The sequence below is a fragment of the Abramis brama genome (assembly GCF_963993115.1).
Source record: "Abramis brama genome assembly, chromosome: 11".
In the NCBI taxonomy this organism is placed as follows: domain Eukaryota; kingdom Metazoa; phylum Chordata; class Actinopteri; order Cypriniformes; family Leuciscidae; genus Abramis; species Abramis brama.
In genome coordinates this window covers 34449361-34467048 of record NC_139973.1, presented here as the reverse complement: position 1 = coordinate 34467048, position 17688 = coordinate 34449361, and the positions used below count along the sequence as shown (strand labels likewise).

The 17688-nt window shown below is 37.0% G+C and overlaps 3 protein-coding genes across 3 annotated transcripts; all 3 read left to right on the top strand.

Annotated features, from left to right (window-relative positions):
* The first annotated feature begins 890 nt into the window (after positions 1-890).
* LOC311092659 (PI-PLC X domain-containing protein 1-like) lies at positions 891-3816 on the top strand. Its single transcript, XM_084129561.1, has 6 exons — positions 891-1314; positions 1440-1576; positions 1840-1968; positions 2052-2207; positions 2585-2765; positions 2889-3816. Exons 1-6 carry the CDS (start codon positions 1212-1214, stop codon positions 3134-3136), a joined length of 954 nt encoding a protein of 317 aa, XP_083985687.1. The 5' UTR covers positions 891-1211; the 3' UTR covers positions 3137-3816.
* Positions 3792-11025, top strand: LOC311092661 (uncharacterized protein). Its single transcript, XM_084129563.1, has 4 exons — positions 3792-5008; positions 6027-6284; positions 9824-9922; positions 10287-11025. The coding sequence occupies exons 1-4, from the start codon at positions 4808-4810 to the stop codon at positions 10392-10394; spliced, it is 666 nt and encodes a 221-aa protein (XP_083985689.1). The 5' UTR covers positions 3792-4807; the 3' UTR covers positions 10395-11025.
* Positions 11026-11529: 504 nt separating this feature from the next.
* On the top strand, positions 11530-17225 carry sft2d2b (SFT2 domain containing 2b). Its single transcript, XM_084129330.1, has 8 exons — positions 11530-11745; positions 11983-12072; positions 12169-12254; positions 12653-12734; positions 12863-12898; positions 13027-13085; positions 15593-15622; positions 16057-17225. The coding sequence occupies exons 1-8, from the start codon at positions 11683-11685 to the stop codon at positions 16094-16096; spliced, it is 486 nt and encodes a 161-aa protein (XP_083985456.1). The 5' UTR covers positions 11530-11682; the 3' UTR covers positions 16097-17225.
* The last annotated feature ends 463 nt before the right edge of the window (positions 17226-17688 follow it).

Here is a 17688-nt window from a genome sequence, read left to right as displayed (position 1 = left end):
CTGACTTTTAATGGGAATGACATGCTCCTTTACTTCACAAAGTCTTTGAAGGAGAAGACCATGACGGCCTACCCTCTGGCTCTGACAAGTAAAGCATTGACGTCATTGCTGGATGTTTTGTTGGGGTGAAGAATAGCATTGCTCAGGATATCATTCAGCTCAACAATGGGTCATGAGAAGGTCTTTGGAGTCAACATGGTATCTCCTTCAAACAGGATAAGAATCAGAATCTTCCTATCTAACAAAAATAGGTTCTAAGAACGTTATACTAACGTTCCCACTTCCAATTAAGTTATGAAAACATTATTTCTGAATGTTCTCTGAACATTCAAAATGTCCAGTTAATTAAATGTTTTAAAAACGTTTTTTTTCTTTTTTCTTGGTTATAAGAACATTAAGGAAACATTTTATCAGTTTGAAAACCTTATGGGAACGTTACTGTTCTACTAATATTCTGAAACATTCATAGTAGGCCTAGGTTATTTTAAAAACCTTAAACAAACGTTCAACCAAAATGTTTAATTTAAAAAAAAAATCCATGAACAATGTATTTTTGTGCGTTTTGAGAACATTATTAAAGACCAGATAACAAACATTCAATTAAAATTACTGGAAGAACATACATTTCAGAGAAAACGTTTGCCAAAATTCGGAGAATGTTCCCTATTAGCTGGGTTTATGTGCTTATGTGTTTATAATGGTAGGCTACAGCTTATATGGAAATCTATGGTTGTTACCATGTAAATCTTTGTAAACTTTTGAATGACAAACATCTTTTAAACAAATAGCACAATTAAAATCCTCAAAAAATAAAACAATTTTTTTTACATGTGTTTGCCAGTGTTGTGTTGGGTCTCTTCAACAAAACGAAAAACAATACACTTTCAGATGGTCCCTAACATTGTTGTCATTCCTATTCAGATTCGAGAAATTAATGTGTCACGAGATGACTATGGGAAATCTTTACACTTCCCCCCAACACAAATTCTTATCTCACAAATAATGATCACGTCAAACGCTAAATGGAGTTCCGTGCATTATCTATCAAGGTGTTTCTGACTGACTTCACGTGACAGAGAAAAAAGCGGAAACAATGTTTTTGTGTTTTTTTCCAACGTCCGATGTGCAGTATAGAGGTTGGTCGATACTGTGAATGTACAGTAATACACGTGTTTTAAGGGATCACTGTTCATACTTTAAAAACGTAAGAAATGGAGAATGAAGAAAGATGCATCTCCAGCTGCTGTTCGGACTGGATGTCCGGGATGCCCTCGAGTTTTTGGGACACCCCGCTGTGGAATATCGCCATACCCGGTAAATCTGATTATTTCAGTGTTTTTTAATTCTTTTTTACAATTAATTGATGGTCTTTTTGATTGATTATTTACAATCTGATTGACTATTTAACAATGCTCAACATCTGTTTACTATTTTTCCAGGAAGTCATGACACCATGACTTACTGTTTAGATCAGCAGTCCTCAGTACTAGAGTCTGAGCCGAAGGTGCTGCAAGTGTTAGACACATTATTTCCATGTATCGTTCGGCCCTGTATAATCAAATGGGCAACAACACAGGTAGTAACAGACATGATGATCCAAAATTGTATGAATTTATTTCTTCAGTGGAACACAAAAGGCAGAATGTTATCATGACTACAGCCTCAGTCACCTTTATTGCACTTTCGCTGTAACAACAATGGACTGAGACTGTAATGCTGCCTCCTTTTGTGTTCCACAGAAGATGAAGAAAATGTCATGGCAGGGTTGTGCCTGTCATAAATTATGACAGGATTTGATGATATACAGCATTTTTTGTGGCTTTTTTTTTTTTAATCCAGGAGAACTGCATCTCTAACCAGCTGGATTTAGGCATTCGGTTTCTTGATCTAAGAATAGCTCATAAGATAAAAGACCCTGATCAAGTTTTCTACTTTGCACATGGGATCTACTCTCTTCTCACAGTAAAGGTACATCATCATTTTAAAAGAATGTTAAATCCTCATTTCAATCGAGAATAACTATGGTTGTGTTCTGGCTGTGTTATTTGCAGGAAGCGCTCTCAGATATTGCTTACTGGTTAGACCAGCACACCAAGGAAGTGGTCATCATTGCACTTTCTGCCTTTGATGGAATGAACCTGGATCAACACAGAGACCTCATTCAATTCCTCATAAGCACTTTTAACAATAAAATTTGTCCCAATTATGTAAGTATGTTTAATGTACAACACTTGCAGCTTTAATAAATAACTTGAATCTTAAAGGGATAGTTCACCCAAAAAAGGAAATTCTGTCATTAATTACTCACCCTCATGTCGTTCCAAACCCGTAAGACATTTTTTTTTTTGTCTTCATCTTCGGAACATCTGATGAAATTTGAGAGCTTTCTGTCCCTCCATAGACAGCTACGCAACTACCACTTTGACGCTTCAAAAAGTTCATAAAGAGATCGTAAAACGAATTCATATGAATTGAGTGGTTTAGTCCAGATTTTCTGAAGAGACTTGATCACTTTATACGATGAACAGATTTATTCGCTGTTATTCACTATCTCCCCTGTAATTCCCTTGTTGTGTTATTTCAGGTCACACCCTCACTAAAGGAGTGTTGGGATCACAGTTATCAAGTGATTCTGTCATATGATGACTCAGCTGCTTCTGGACAGGAGGAACTGTGGCCCAGCTTTGAATACTGGTGGGCAAACACATCAGATCCAAATCGTGTCGTATCCTACCTGGAGGAGAAAAAAGAAGAAGGGAGACCAGGTCAGTCACAATAAGGAACTGAGTTCAAATTGCACCAAATGATTAGGAAAGAAAGATAATATCTTTCGTTAAAGGTTGTTTTTTCTTAAATAATTGCACACACATTTTTTTTTTTTTTTTCAGAAAAGTTTTTTGCTGCTGGTCTGAACCTAACTGAGGATGCCAGGTATATAGTTTCTCATCCATGCCAGTCATTGCAAAGCATGACCCTGAGCTCCTATAGTCTGCTTTTGAACTGGGTCAAGCACCAGTGTCCAGGCTCAAGCAAAACATGTTTTAACATCATCTGTGCAGATTTTGTGGGGGCTTTCAGCAATGAGTTCTCCCAGCTGGTTATTGGACTCAATCAAACACTCTTAAAAGAGACTTGATCCTGAAAAATGCCACAAATGATGTTACATAAAAATGGTGTATTACATAAAATGTATCATCTTTATGCACATTATAATGATAGCGTTGTATGTTTACATTTGAATAATTTTCCAGTCTTTTATGACGGTCCCTAAACTGTGAAGGGTAAAAAAATGTTTTGTGCATTGCTGCCATCTAGAGGCAATATTTAGGTTCTTGTTTGTTTAGATTAGAAGATACATGCTTCAAAATGTTACTTGCAATTTCATTGTTACATCAATCTTTAAAAATGTCAAAGAACTAAATGTATTTCCTGCTTTTTCTTGGATGTTTGAATCAAATGGAAAAGCCATATTTCTATAATCAAAGACTAAGTGGCTCAATAGATTATATAGCATTACCTGTCCAATGAGTCACGCTTAATTTTAGTAAGATCCGATGACTTGTCATGACTTCATCTATTGTTGATGCTCTGTTTGGCTTTTAGTCCACGTGGGTTACATCTATGTATCTGTTGGGTCTAATTTTAGATGGCGCCTGTGATTGCACTTTCTAAGGTGCTTAACATTTATAGTATCTTAAGTGATAATCCCGTTCACTGATGCCTTTCACACTCAGTTTGTTTGTGTAGAGTGAATGAGGTAAATAAAAACATGTTTTTTTTTTATTTTTATAAATTAATTCCAAGACAAAATCAGAATTTGTTTCTTGGGCAACATTTTTATACCATGCAGAGACAGACCTGGGTGTAATTAGAGTATAGTGATTGCATTAGAGTATAGTATGCAGTATCCAAAGTATGAGGGGAAAATGTGATATATTGTTAAATAGGTACAAAAATGTGTTAAAAGTGTGTTAAAACAATTTAAATTATATTTACATATATTGAAAAACTGAAAATAATATGACCAATATATATGTTTCACATTCCTTCTGGGAAAAGAAAGCTTCACTACAACTTCTGAAAATGAACAGCAGTGTTTTAGTTATCTTAATTTATCTTTGTAATTAAAAATAAGAACAAAGAGGCAAATTACAAACAATAGGACAGGTATAATAAAACAGATTAAAAGTGCTTTAAGTTTTTCAGGTAGGTTTATAGTACATTAGATCTATTTAACAGTAGCATTCAAGTAAGAAACAGTATCCGATCATTTTTTGCATTCACTTCAGACATGACCGAGTATGTTTACAAGAATAAGACACTAAGACTAAGCATTTTGACATAGCAGTGTGTGTATTTGATCGAGTGCAACAAGCCGCTAAACAGAACTCAATTGGGGTTCGCACGCTGTCCGAGAGGCAGCTTTCTGTGCGCACACTTGTTCAGATATTGTAATTTCGATATATCGTGCAGCCCTAGAAAGTATTTAGAACATTCTAAACAGATCTGGAGCAAAATGCTTCCAGAGAGCTTTGAGAATCCCCTCCCTCCTGTTTCAAGTCCCCACCTTCCTCCTAAACAGATTACTCAGGAGTTAAAGGAGCCTGCATTCGGTTGCTGTGTAGTCTCTGTGAGGCTTAGAGCCACAGAGGAAACAGATGGGATAAGAAAACCAGGGGATCTTATTACAGAGGCTTAATCAGCAATCCAAGGCCTGTCCAGAACCCAGTCGCACAGCTTCGGCCCCTCACAGTTTCTCTTTCTAGGTATTCGTCTCAGGGACTGGAGATAAATACAGCTGTTTAACATGGAGAACGAGGAAGAGGAGGATGAAATCTTTACAACATTGCAGGGAGGATATGAAGGTCAGGAAGATGTAGAGGAGAAGGGGGAAGAAGAAGAAGAAGAACAAGAGGAAGAGGAGCCGGAAGCTGAGAGGAAGAGCAGTTGGGATATCCCCATTCCAAGTCGATCAATGGCCAGTCGCAGAGCTTCCCTTCCATGCCCGGTCAGTACACAATACAAGTTTGTGTGTGTGTGTGTGTGTGTGTGTGTAGAAAGACACCAGTAGCTATGGGGCCAAGCTGTGGATTTGTCTTACAGGCAGCCCACGAGCAGTTGATTCAATTAACACTTTTAAATAGTAACTCAAAGCCACACTTGCTTGTTAGGGGCTTTTCCACAGTTTAGCAGTTTATTTCTCTTCCCTCTTTAGTAAATTTGTCATTTTATTTTCATCTTTTTTCTGTTTATTCTCTTATTTTTAAGCTTACATCCATTATGTATGTATATAAAAGTTTATGCAAAACTTAAAATATGTTTAAAAAAGTTTACAGTGTTAACGTACAGTTTATGAACTATTCAACTGAATTACATTTTTATTTCTCTTTTTTTTATTTGACAGGTCTGAAGCTAAAACTAATTATTTTAACGTCAGTGATTTGTTAAATTATTCTTCAGCTAAATAATGATGCTTTTGCGAACATGATAATGTTTGCAATCATCATGTTTGCATAAATCTACACAATTTGCCTTACAGGAATGAAGACGCAATACAATTATGAATCATCATTAAAATGTCACATTTTGTACATAAAAACAATTCAGGTTGCAAATCAAAAGGTGCATCTCACAGCTGTGAAAATGCTAAATTTTCATTTTGATTTACAGATTAGTGACATCAGAGATCAAAGCAGGACACCTTTTGCATAATCTAAACTCTAAGAAGAGTTTATCTTGAATTTACCTTCCAGTGCTCATTAAAGTAGTAGTCAGTAGTAAAGAGTCAGATATTTCAGACAGGCTAACATTAGTTTTTCTTTTTGCTCTGCATCTGCATCAAGATCATCTGCATCTGCGTAGCAGATCTAGACCACCAAGATCTAATACATTAACATTGCCATTTTCAATAGCATGCTAAAACTATTCAGAGAGTTGTCATGATTGTTATACTGTTATTGTTATAATTTCAAATGCAATGCAAAATAATCTGTATGTGCCTTTATTTATGCATGCATATTTTTCAGGCTCAGCTGAACGCGATGCATCTGAGCCGCCTGCACTCTGCCACCGTGGCCCCAAGCCCAGCTCACCTGAGCCACCGGCTTCAGAGCGGTGAGGCCAGGCCGTGCTCTCGCTCCAGCCATGTTGGCAATAATGAGGCAGGAATGCAAACCAAGGGCAGCACATGTGAAAGACACCCACATGCCATCCCTACCATCCCTGAGGTGCACGAGTCTCTGGAGAGAAAAGCCAGATTTAGGAGCCGCAATGTCATGTCTCTGGTTGGTGTGATTCATATGATTTTGCTTTATAATAGGTAAAGATGTGAATGATTGCCAATAGGTTATTTAATCTCAGGGACATTTAGATAAACGAACATGAGATAAGATAATTGTATTCTGTCATGATACAGTGCTTTGGCAAGGCTAGAGAAATCTGAGGCCGTATCAGTGCATGTACAACGCGTAATAACACGCAGCTAAAAACTAAATAAATAAAGCTCAAAACAAACAGCAAACAACCTGTTGAGCTAATCTTAAATCTAATTTTCAGCAGTTTTTTTTTACACAACAGGGTTGTTGTTTTCTTACTTTTTTCTTTCTTTCACTTAAATATGTTTGAATATATTGTGTTTGTGAGTTTTAAAGTCGACGTGAAAAAAAATATTTGATAGTCTTTTTTTCCCCTGTTATGATGTACATATGAGTGAAACAGCTTCTCAAACTAGAAAAAATGTAGAACGGAACTTGACTTTGTCCATGGGGAATTGATTTGGATGGTTGTGGTTTGCTATTGCTGTGAGTGCGAGTTCACACACGTTAAAGAGTTGTGTGAACTCGCAAGTACGATGTCAGGCACAGTAATTTGCTCTGGCCCCCTTCCTGTTCGCAGGAGTGATGATATACTTAGTAGACTGTGCTCACTCAATGGCTGGCTGTCTAAGTGGTGTCCGCAAAATAATATAGAATTCATAGACAATTGGAAAAGTTTTTGGGGTAAACCTGACCTGTTGAAAAGAGATGGTATTCATCCCTCCTGGGATGGTGCTGCTCTTCTCTCTAGTAATATGGCACATAGTCTTGGCACATAGTCAGGAAGCAGACAGACTGGCTAAACCGACCGTCTGCTAGCTGTCTCACGTCACTGAGGTCAGATAAATCCCATCACATAGAGCCTCTTTCACCTAGATATCATCAATAGAGACTGTGTCTGTTCCCCGAATTAGGACATACAAAAAACTCCTAAACCCATTTAAGGGTAAAAATTTCAACAAATAAAAAACAGATATAATACGGATGAACAAATGATAAAACTCAGGTTGTTGAATATTCGATCCCTTACTTCAAAAGCACTTATTGTTAATGATATGATTACAGATTATAACCTAGATGTGCTGTGTTTGACTAGCCTGACATCGTCATACTCAGATTCTAGTCAGAATATGAGTCTCCATTGGGCTGTGATTATGGGGCGTGTTTCAACCGAACCAGGAAAGAAAATGCCTCTGCACTCAATTGGATAGACCTACAACCAATCAGAGCAACGGAGAAACCACAATGACCACAGGGTTTTCATTGCGCCCCATCTTCTTAGCGACCATCGGGGCCAGCTGATAAATTAAACTTTTGCAGAATCCCGTAGGAAGGGCGGCAAAAACATCTTTCCGATCGACAAATGCCTTGATCGCGGTTCTCTGTTCCTCTTTTAAAATTAATGCGCTGTCGATATCTTCTATAACAGACGCAAAGGCGGCATCTTTGTTGTAAACAAATTCAAAAAAAATTGTGGTGACGTGGATGATTACGTTACTGTTGACATCATCGTATAAAGCCCGCCCTGACAATTTGATTGGTCTGAACAGCTCTGGTTCGAGCATAGTTGCTCCACAACGGATCAAGTCCAGACCGAACTTCCCAACCTCAAATGTTGTGGGCGGGGCTAAGTTTGGCTGGCATCCAGGCTAGTGTTTGACAGAAACTTGGCTAAAACCAGACGATTACATTACTTTAAATGAGTCCACCCCCCAATATTACTGTTATAAACATGATCCTTGTCTGAAAGGCAAAGAGGAAGGTGTTGCTGTAATATATAGTAATATCTTCAGAATTACTGAGAAGTCTTGTTTTAAATATAATTATTTTGAAGTGTTGGTGCTTAATGTAACACTATCTAGTGTAAAATGATAAATCACGTTTGAGATTTGTGCTGGCTACTGTCTACAGGCCACCAGGGCACCATACAGACTTTATCAAAGAATTTGCTGATTGATTTTCTATCAGAGTTAGTACTGGCTGCAGATAAAGTCATAATTGTTGGTGATTTTAATATACATGTAGATAACGAAAAATATGCATTGGGAATGGCATTTTAAGACATTCTTAACTCTATTGGAATTAGACAACACATGTCAGGACCTACTTCTTCACGTATTTCTTCATGCCCTGACGAAACTTATCAATTCACAAAATTAACGGAATGCATAGCATAAAAAATTGGATTTCCTACTACTTAATTCTAAAAAAACTAGATTAGAGATTCTAAATTAGAGATTCTAATTATTGGACAAAAAACGTTCTCACGTAATAACCTAGAATACTGTCTAACACTTGATGGCTGCTCTGTCAAGTCTTCGTCGTCGGTTAGGAACCTAGGTGTGCTCCTTGATACCAATCTTTCATTTGAAAGTCACGTGTCTAGTATCTGTAAACCCGCATTTTTCCATCTTAAAAATATATCTAAATTATGTCATAATGCTCTCATTGACAAATGCAGAACAATTAGTTAATACGTTCATGTCATCAAGGCTAGATTATTGTAATGCTATTATGGGTGGTTGCCCTGCACGCTTAATAAACAAACTACAGCTGGTCCAAAACGCAGCAGCTTGAGTTCTTACCAGAACCAGGAAGTATGACCATTTTAGCCCCGTTCTGTCAACACTGCATTGGCTCCCTAATAAACATTATATAAATTTTTAAATATTGCTGATTACTTACAAAGCACTAAATGGTTTAGTGCCTTAGAAAGCATTCTCACAGGTTCGCGTTTTTAAAGTTTGCACAGAGAGAACTTAAGAGTTTTCTGTTAGAACAGTGTCGTGTTAGCGACCCCTAAGTTAATAACTAATGATCGTTGTGACGGAAGTGAATCAATCAAAACTAACTTTAGCTGGACAATAACTTTATTCTAGTTACTTTAATCTCTGTTACTTTAATTTCCTATTATAAATGTAAAGCTGCTTTGAAACAATCTATATTGTTAAAAGTGCTACATAAATGAAGGTGACATGACTTGACTTGACTGTGATGTCATGTGAGTGACAGGTTGTCCCACCCTCTTGACAGTAAACACATCATTACAGAAGAGAAGAGATGTCGCTGAGAAAGGGAGGGGAACTTATGTTGATTAAAGATTATGAGGCGACATGAATTTTCAAAAACATAATGGTATGCATGCACAGATAAATCATTTATAATAAATATTGCAGTATTCCACAAAAAAATACTTTCTTAATACTTTTACACCTCTCTTATTCACATTCACATCCTATTAATTATTTTCTCTAAAACAAACTTGGATAAAAATGTATTATTTTTTACACAAAAGACGATATTTAGATAGATGTTTCCGTGTTTTTAGTCCATCCAATAAAAGTCAATGGGGTCCAAAGTTGTTTTATTTTTGGGAGAACTATCATTTTAATTAAATGGACAGGTCACAAAAAATGTAAAATGGAATTGCATTTTTGTATTGCTGTTCAAATATAATGTGGGGTGAAACAAATTCAGTTGGTTGATATAATCTGGTGTTTGTTTTGTAGAGTGATGCGGACAGTTTGTGTCTGATCTGTCATGACAACCTACGCAAAGGAGGAGGAGGTATCAGAGAGCTTCACTGTTCCCACAGCTTCCACAGTGAGGTAAAGGTTCAGACTTTATAAACTGGTAGCTGGCTTAGGTATTATAAATGGTCCGATTCAACGTCAGAAATGTATTATTATTATGTATTATAACATAAATGGCCCAGAAATCAGGACATTTCAGATTAGTTACTATTCTACATTTTAACTTCCTGTAGCTGGTGAGCCATTGTTTTCTCCTAAGAGTTCTTCCTCATTCTCCCTAACCATCTTTGGTTGGGGAGAATGTGGCTTGTCCCATGTGGCTTGTTCTCTTGGGTATTGAGATACTGTCCTTTGTAAAGCTGCTTTAGTATATGTTGTTGAAAGCACTGTACAGAACATCTGAATGTAATTGGATATTGTGCCCCTTTTGCTGGTTTAGTGCATAGAGGAGTGGCTGTGGAGCAAGCAGACCTGTCCCACATGTCAAAAGCATGTTGCCATGCCAGAGCCCCTATACTGGACATCTACCAGAGTAATAGTGCCCTGAGCTCTTCCAGCACCCATTCAAACTACCTTGGACATCAGCTTTTACAGGATGGTTACATGATGTGGACAACTGACGATGGATATGAAAGAAACAGCTATTTTCTAAAAAAGGTGGTCATTTGATTTATCCAGGAGAAACAGATGGGCAGAACATCTCTCTGGACATAGGCCAATTGATTTTTGTAACTGTATTTACATATTAAGAAAATGATTGTTATTTTCTATCATGGTTATCTTTTTCTGCGTACATCTAAGCAAACTGAACAAGTTGCATGAAAATGTAAAATTGTAAAATGCACCTATTTGTAAGTAGTTTGGAGTAGGCATACTTGATATTTAAATCAAAAAGTTCTGTTTTACAAAACATGTTACTAATGTAATGCTTTCAACCAAAAAGTAGGCTTGCATTGTCTATGTGTGTACTTGTGCTTCTTTACTATACTTAAGGAAGTATATATATTTGGGAATTTGTACTTCATTTGTACTGAGTTCACACTGTATTTCACTGGTCATCCTTACATGGATTTATTATTGTATTGAAAATATGCATAATGAGTCTTACTAAACTAACGTTCCTGTGAAGTTTACAACAATTTTGTTGAAAACAGCCAATAAAACAGATTTCAACGGAATTGTAATTGGTTCTGTATTCATCATGCACTTTGGCCCAAAGCAAGTAAGTTGTATTTATCATTGAAGAAGACCTTGACTCAAACACTGTCTGTGATCAGGGTTTAAACAATTATTTAGTGTGCATTAGGCTATTACACGATAACAATTTCACATCTGATGTGTCTAAGAGCCTTACATAGAACATGACATTGAGAAAATAGTGGTTAAACGGGTTATTTTGCACAGTTTTTATTAAGTTAATCTGTTTTTGTGCTTCCTTTTCATACTTTCACTCAAGTCTAAATTCTTAATACTTTTTACACATCTCTTATTCACTTGTCTGCATGTATTGTCTACAAACATCCTAATGTCCACTTTATCCCATCGGTGTTGAATGTAATGCACAATGAGAGCATAATAATGGGTGACCAATTAGTGCAAACAAAACAGTTTCAGTACAGTGTGTGTCGATTCAGTACGTCGAACGTCATGACGTCGCGCAATCGTTACCGTGGCTACACACACGGAAGTTATATTGTGCACCTGTTACACTACCAAACAGGAAAAGGAACGAATCAATACAAATTTACTTGAACAAAGTAGCTTCGAGACAGGTTTTTTTTCAACTTGACACATCTTTTTTGGATTGTTTTTTAAACCAGTCAATCTCAACCTTAATGGACAAATTAAAGAAAGTTTTAAGTGGCCAAGATGGCAATGACGACCTCAACGTACTGCAGGTAGTTGCGTTTGACAGTCTGAGTTAGAACTCGGTTTTATTCGCTATTAAGTTTATGTTTACTCAGAATACACAGTGTTGTGGTTTCGTTTTGAGAATCTAGACTTTTGCTACGTGTTTTGTTGACTGCGTGTTTACCCGACTGTCATTCGCAAAAACTTAAAATCGGTCTATTTATGAATATCAAGATGATTTAAATAATTTTCTGAATATAACAACAACAACAACGTTGTTTTAGGCAGCGAATGAAGCGTCAACACTGGGATGGGGCACGCGCGTCAAGGGATTCCTCGCGTGCTTTGTGTCGGGCGTCTTGTGTTCAATTTTGGTAAGACGAGAGCACAAATAGTCTTATATGGTTTAATAATTTTGTTAGTATATACAATAGTCGAACGTATTATCTTTCCTTACTTTTGTTATTCAGGGGACCTGCTTGCTCTGGGTTCCGGGAAACGGACTGACACTCTTTGCAGTCTTTTACAGTTTAGGTAATATTGCTTCTCTTTTGAGGTGAGTCATGCATCTTTATCTCCCCACCTTTGATTTGATCTCAACCAAGGCGTGTCACTGTTTATAATAGACAATGTTTGCACTGGCATGTGGCCTGTGACAAATACTGACTTTAAAAAAAAACATTTTTAACAAATGAATTGATTTAGTAACTCTAAAATGTGATAACCATCAAGTAGAAAGTAATAAAACATTTAATATATTATCTCATAAATATGGTTGATTGTAAACCTCTTTATATGTTGTTTTCTGGGTCTGGGAGACCTTTAATAGCTCAAAAAATTCCTAACAGGTTTATACTTCAGGATTTTATACAGGATAGTAATCGAACACATTGATAGCATCTATAAGAATCTGTAAGTCAATGCTGAGGTTCTTTGGGTGTGGATTCTTTTCAGCACTATGTTCTTAATGGGTCCATTAAAGCAACTCAAGAGGATGTGTGACAAGACGAGAGCTCTGGCAACTGGCATTATGATTGTAAGAATACACACACATACACAAATATAATAGACTGTAATGCATAAAGAAAGATTCAGTATTTCTTATCTTGTCTTATAATTTGTGGCCTTTTTCTGTAAACTGAACTGACATTTGTGTTTTTAAAGACATGCCTGGTGCTAACCTTTTGTGCTGCCTTTTGGGTAAGTTGGTTTCTTATTTAACATGATTATGATTTGCTAGCCTAATAAAGTTGGTGTCATAATATGTAATACAATGTTTTTTTCAATTTTGCTTGATTATTTGATTATCTTTTTTTTTTTTTTTTTAGTGGAAGAATAAAGGCCTTGCTCTGCTGTTCTGTATCCTCCAGTTTTTGGCTTTTACATGGTAAGAATCCAGATAGCTCAAGTTACTGTAAGCTGTAGTTACACACACACACACACACACTAAATATATAGGCTATTCAAGAGTTCTCACTTTTACTTACACTTACTCACTCTCTCTCTCTCTCTCTCTCTCTCTCTCTCTCTCTCTCTCTCTCTCTCTCTCTCTCTCTCTCTCTCTCTCTCTCTCTCTCTCACACACACACATTGAGACCACTGTAATCGGAGATTATTATTATGAAAGCGGTCATATAGGGATTGTCAAAGTTTTTTTTTTTTCCCGTCATCTACTGAATTTTTCGTCAACGATACCAGGGACACCGAAACACCGGGGAACATGAAATTTGGTGGGCATGTAGCCCCACTAGACTTTTACGGAAAAATTTCGTTTGGTCCCCGGGGGCCACTCCCCCCCCCGCGCTGGGCCCCCCCAAACCCAAAAAATGCAGTTTTTCCTAAATAACTACCTGAACCGTGGCACCGAGGATGAAGAAATTTTTATGGTATGTTGCTCTTAAGGGCCCACATCAACCTAGCCCATAATCACTCATTTGTGATTTGCGCCCCTCCCATAAAAAATGAAAATGCAATATTATTCTGCTTTAATCGCCCCTATCTTCAGTTGAGATGTTCAGAACTGCACCACATTTCATGTGTATGATTAACTTGACATCCTCTGGGGGTATGCTAAGTTTCGTAGAATTTCATCCATGGGGGGGTATAAAATAAATTCATTTATGTGCACATTTAGTGACTGTACACTCATCGGCCTGTAGATGGTGGTGTTGAGCGAAGGGTTGCTGGTTTAGGATGATACTGTCACTAAGGTTGCCAACTGTCCCGAATTAGGCGGGACGTCCCGCATTTTGGGCCTAATTTATTTGTCCCTTGCGTGACCTCCCGTGTCCCGTTTTTTGACAAGCTGATAAACCACTGACTGATACAACAGCAACAGCAGCAGTGCTGACCACGACACTTGAGAATGATCACCGACACCTGTCATCATCCAATCACAGCTTTTTTTAATCACTGTTTTGAGACAAATCATTGTTTGATTTGCGAACATCCTCTGCCGTCTGGTCGCTTCCGCTTCAAGCCGGACTCGTCTTGCGCTAACGGTAATTTCCTTTCACTGTCCACGTTTTGATTTCTGCTAATCAATTTTGGCGATTGCAAACAACGTGATTATTGTTCATGAGTCTAACATCCAGCCACGCAAGAAAACATGTAATCTACCTGAGGGAATAATATGCTCAAAAAACATTTCTGATTAATGATTTAAAGCTTTTAGAAAGTACATAGAAAGCTTTTGTAACATTATCTTAACTGTCACTTTTGATTAATGTAATGCATCCTTGCTGAATAAAAGTAGGCAATTACTTTCTTTATTTTTTTTCCCAAAAAATAATCTTACTAACCCCAAACTTTTGAACTGTAAGCCTAGTGTATAATGTTAAAAAAGCTTTCTATTTTAGATAAATGCTGTTATTTTGAACTATGGTTTGTTTGTAATGTGACTTTTTTCATGTATGACATTAAAATTATTTTTAGAATTAAATACATAAATAGGTTAAGCAATACAAATGTGTTTATGTCTGATAACCTTTTAAACACAAACTTAACTGCAGACACTGAAATGACGTACACTGTGTGATACAGTACAAATATTTTGAGTGTCCCTCATTTTCCTATAAATAACCACGATTGTCCCGCATTTTCCTTTTCTGAAGTTGGCAACCCTAACTGTCACACACACACATGCAGGAATACAAACAAACGCAAGCATGCACACACACTGACATCCACACGCACAGACACACACCCATACACACACACATACAAATCCACATGCACAGACACAAACACACACGCGCACACACATGTACGCACGCATACATACACGCACAGACACACACACACACACACACATACACACACACACAGGTTTTAGGTATATACATAAACACGCAATACAGCCAAATTGCTCCACGTCATTTCTTTTTGTGGAAAGCCAGTGCAGGCCTGAGCGGCGGTCATATTTTGTACCGCCATGCGGTACATCTAGTTATTTGAGTGTTTCCAAAATCAATGCAGGATAGTGCTAACTTCTAGTGATTTATTTCACCGATACACTTCAAATATCACACTCTCAGATTCCTGCTTCCCACTGAGTATGGGAGCACAAAATAACTGAGTAATTATAAAAAGGTAAACTATTTTTTAAAAATGTTTATAAAGCCTATGACTGTCACGGAGACAGTGCATTTACAGCATTTACTCTCTCTCTCTCTCTCTCTCTCTCTCTCTCTCTCTCTCTCTCTCTCTCTCTCTCTCCTCTCTCTCTCTCTCTCTCTCTCACACACACACACACACACACACACACACACACACACACACACTATATATATATATATATATATATATATATATATATACACGGTGTGTGTGTGTAATAGCTCACAAATATTACTTATTTGTCTGTATTTAAATTACGTCCCTTTTATTTTGCAGGTATAGCTTATCCTACATTCCATTTGCAAGGTGGGTTACTTTATATTTTCTAAACCATACATTAAAAAAAAATGGCACAAATGGAAATCGACAGTCATTTATGAAGATGCAAATAAACTAGTTCAGAGATATAGCAACCAATAAAAAGTTATTACAAAAGGCAAAGACTGTCAGTGGCCCAATTAATCTGAACTTATTCTAGTAGTTCTATCAATTTAGTAGTGTTTTTAGTGTTATTCTAGTAGTATTATGCATGATATGGTATATATAAATGTAAAATTGTGAAAATCTACCATTTCCTTTTTAAAATATCAGTGTTGCAATTCATCAAAGTGCCTATTAGACTAAAATAAGGTCTTCAGATCAAAGCTGTCATTCTCTCAAAGCCAAAAAAAAGACACTTTTAGTAATCTCTGTTTTTGGCTTTGGCGTTTGTTTACCTTTGGCTGTTTGTTTTTATGTAGGGATGCAATTATTAAGTTGTTCTCCGCGTGCTTCAAGTGAGATGCCTCTACATTTGGCCTTGGCTGTTTCTCCGTGTGCTGCTCTGGCTTCAGCATTGGTTCTGCGTTCAATGCCACTCATGTACCCACTCTGCAACCTGGCACAGACACCACACCACACTACAGGCGCTCCGCTTGCTCTCCGTTACGGATGGACACTCAATCTGTGTGAACAAGCACACGCAGACAAGTACTCTCTCTCTCTCTCACACACACACACACACACAAACACCTGTGCTTTACATTCAAGTGGGAAACTATGAAGGATAAAATATGTAACTAGGTAAATGGTTTGGTTTCGGACTCTGCCCTGTAACTGTAGTGACATGCTTGGTGAACAAGATGGAATTGCATATTTTACATTTAACTGCTGGGTAATTGCTTAATAATTCCTTCCTATGTGCCTTTATCCAAGGATTACTTGAGAACTAGATTGGGTAGAACTGTCTGTAACCAGTGTTGCTGTTTTTGCTTAGTATTTAGGTTTCTTTTCTTTTTCTTTTCAAGAAAAATTTGTTTTTGCTACCAAGGGTTTTCTATAATTGCATTTAAATTTTTACTTCAGATATTACCTGTAATAAGGATGACAGAAATGTCTTATTACTTATGTAATGGTATATTGCTATATTATCTATTAGATAAGTCAAATATTAAGCACTCATTTGGGTGCCAATGTATCTTAGATTCATTCATCATCGAACAATCCTACTGGCTTTCAGTTAGCTTTGCATTTAGGAGAAAAATGGTGGCTTTTTCCTGTGAGTGAATGTGTCCTTGTTTTTTTCAAATCATGTCAAGCACATTTTAAATGTTTTGATTTCAAGAATGACAACTGTAGTTGTTCCTCGTGGTCTTTTTCAATAGTTTTAAATAGTTTTGATTTACTGAAGAGGTTACTTTTTTATAGGTATAGAAGTATTATCCTTATACTATGAAAAAAATGCATTCCAGAATTATTTTATCATGACTGAAAATGTGGATTTCCCCTCATCAGGATAAATTGCCCAGGTTTGTTTCATAATGAGTGCAATACTGCTATGAAAAATATTGGTGTTTTTTTATGCGAGATGTTTAATAATTGTTATTGCTACTATATATTAACAGTTGCTATTAAAAGTTGTTCAGATTTATTTAGTCTACATGAATCAATTTCCCCTTCTCTAATTCTCAATGCCTGCATCTCTTTCATTACTTTCTTTAATTCAAAGTACGTGCTGTCATTTAAGAAGCCCTCTTCCACATAATGCATCTATGAGTCTCAATAAGACTTTTATAAGGTAAAGTTCACTTAAGTGCGTAAGTCATCTCTGTGGTGAAAGGTCAGGGGGCTGATTTTCTGATGTTTGATATGCAGGAGGATTCTCCGCTAATGAGACTCTATTTTTCGGATTTAAACTCTTTGAATCCTCTAATCTCCATGCGCGCGTCTGTGTGATTAGAGCGCCGGTCGCTGGATCGAGTTTCCGTTCATTCCCGTTCGCTGCAGAGAACATCCAGTATTTTATTTATGCTCCACATGGCTTGTACAATACTAAGCTCTTTGACAGTATGCCCTTATCTACGCCGTCACATATTAGTCCATCCTGTGAATCA

Bases quoted from the DNA above. Each gene is read 5' to 3' on its own strand.
- sft2d2b (XM_084129330.1), top strand. From the start codon at position 11,683: ATGGACAAATTAAAGAAAGTTTTAAGTGGCCAAGATGGCAATGACGAC. The intron at 12,255-12,652 runs GTGAGTCATGCA...GATTCTTTTCAG, and splicing joins AATATTGCTTCTCTTTTGAG to CACTATGTTCTTAATGGGTC. The intron at 13,086-15,592 runs GTAAGAATCCAG...TTTATTTTGCAG, and splicing joins CAGTTTTTGGCTTTTACATG to GTATAGCTTATCCTACATTC.
- LOC311092661 (XM_084129563.1), top strand. From the start codon at position 4,808: ATGGAGAACGAGGAAGAGGAGGATGAAATCTTTACAACATTGCAGGGA. The intron at 5,009-6,026 runs GTCAGTACACAA...CATATTTTTCAG, and splicing joins GAGCTTCCCTTCCATGCCCG to GCTCAGCTGAACGCGATGCA. The intron at 6,285-9,823 runs GTTGGTGTGATT...TTTGTTTTGTAG, and splicing joins GCCGCAATGTCATGTCTCTG to AGTGATGCGGACAGTTTGTG.
- LOC311092659 (XM_084129561.1), top strand. From the start codon at position 1,212: ATGGAGAATGAAGAAAGATGCATCTCCAGCTGCTGTTCGGACTGGATG. The intron at 1,315-1,439 runs GTAAATCTGATT...CTATTTTTCCAG, and splicing joins GTGGAATATCGCCATACCCG to GAAGTCATGACACCATGACT. The intron at 1,577-1,839 runs GTAGTAACAGAC...TTTTTAATCCAG, and splicing joins TCAAATGGGCAACAACACAG to GAGAACTGCATCTCTAACCA.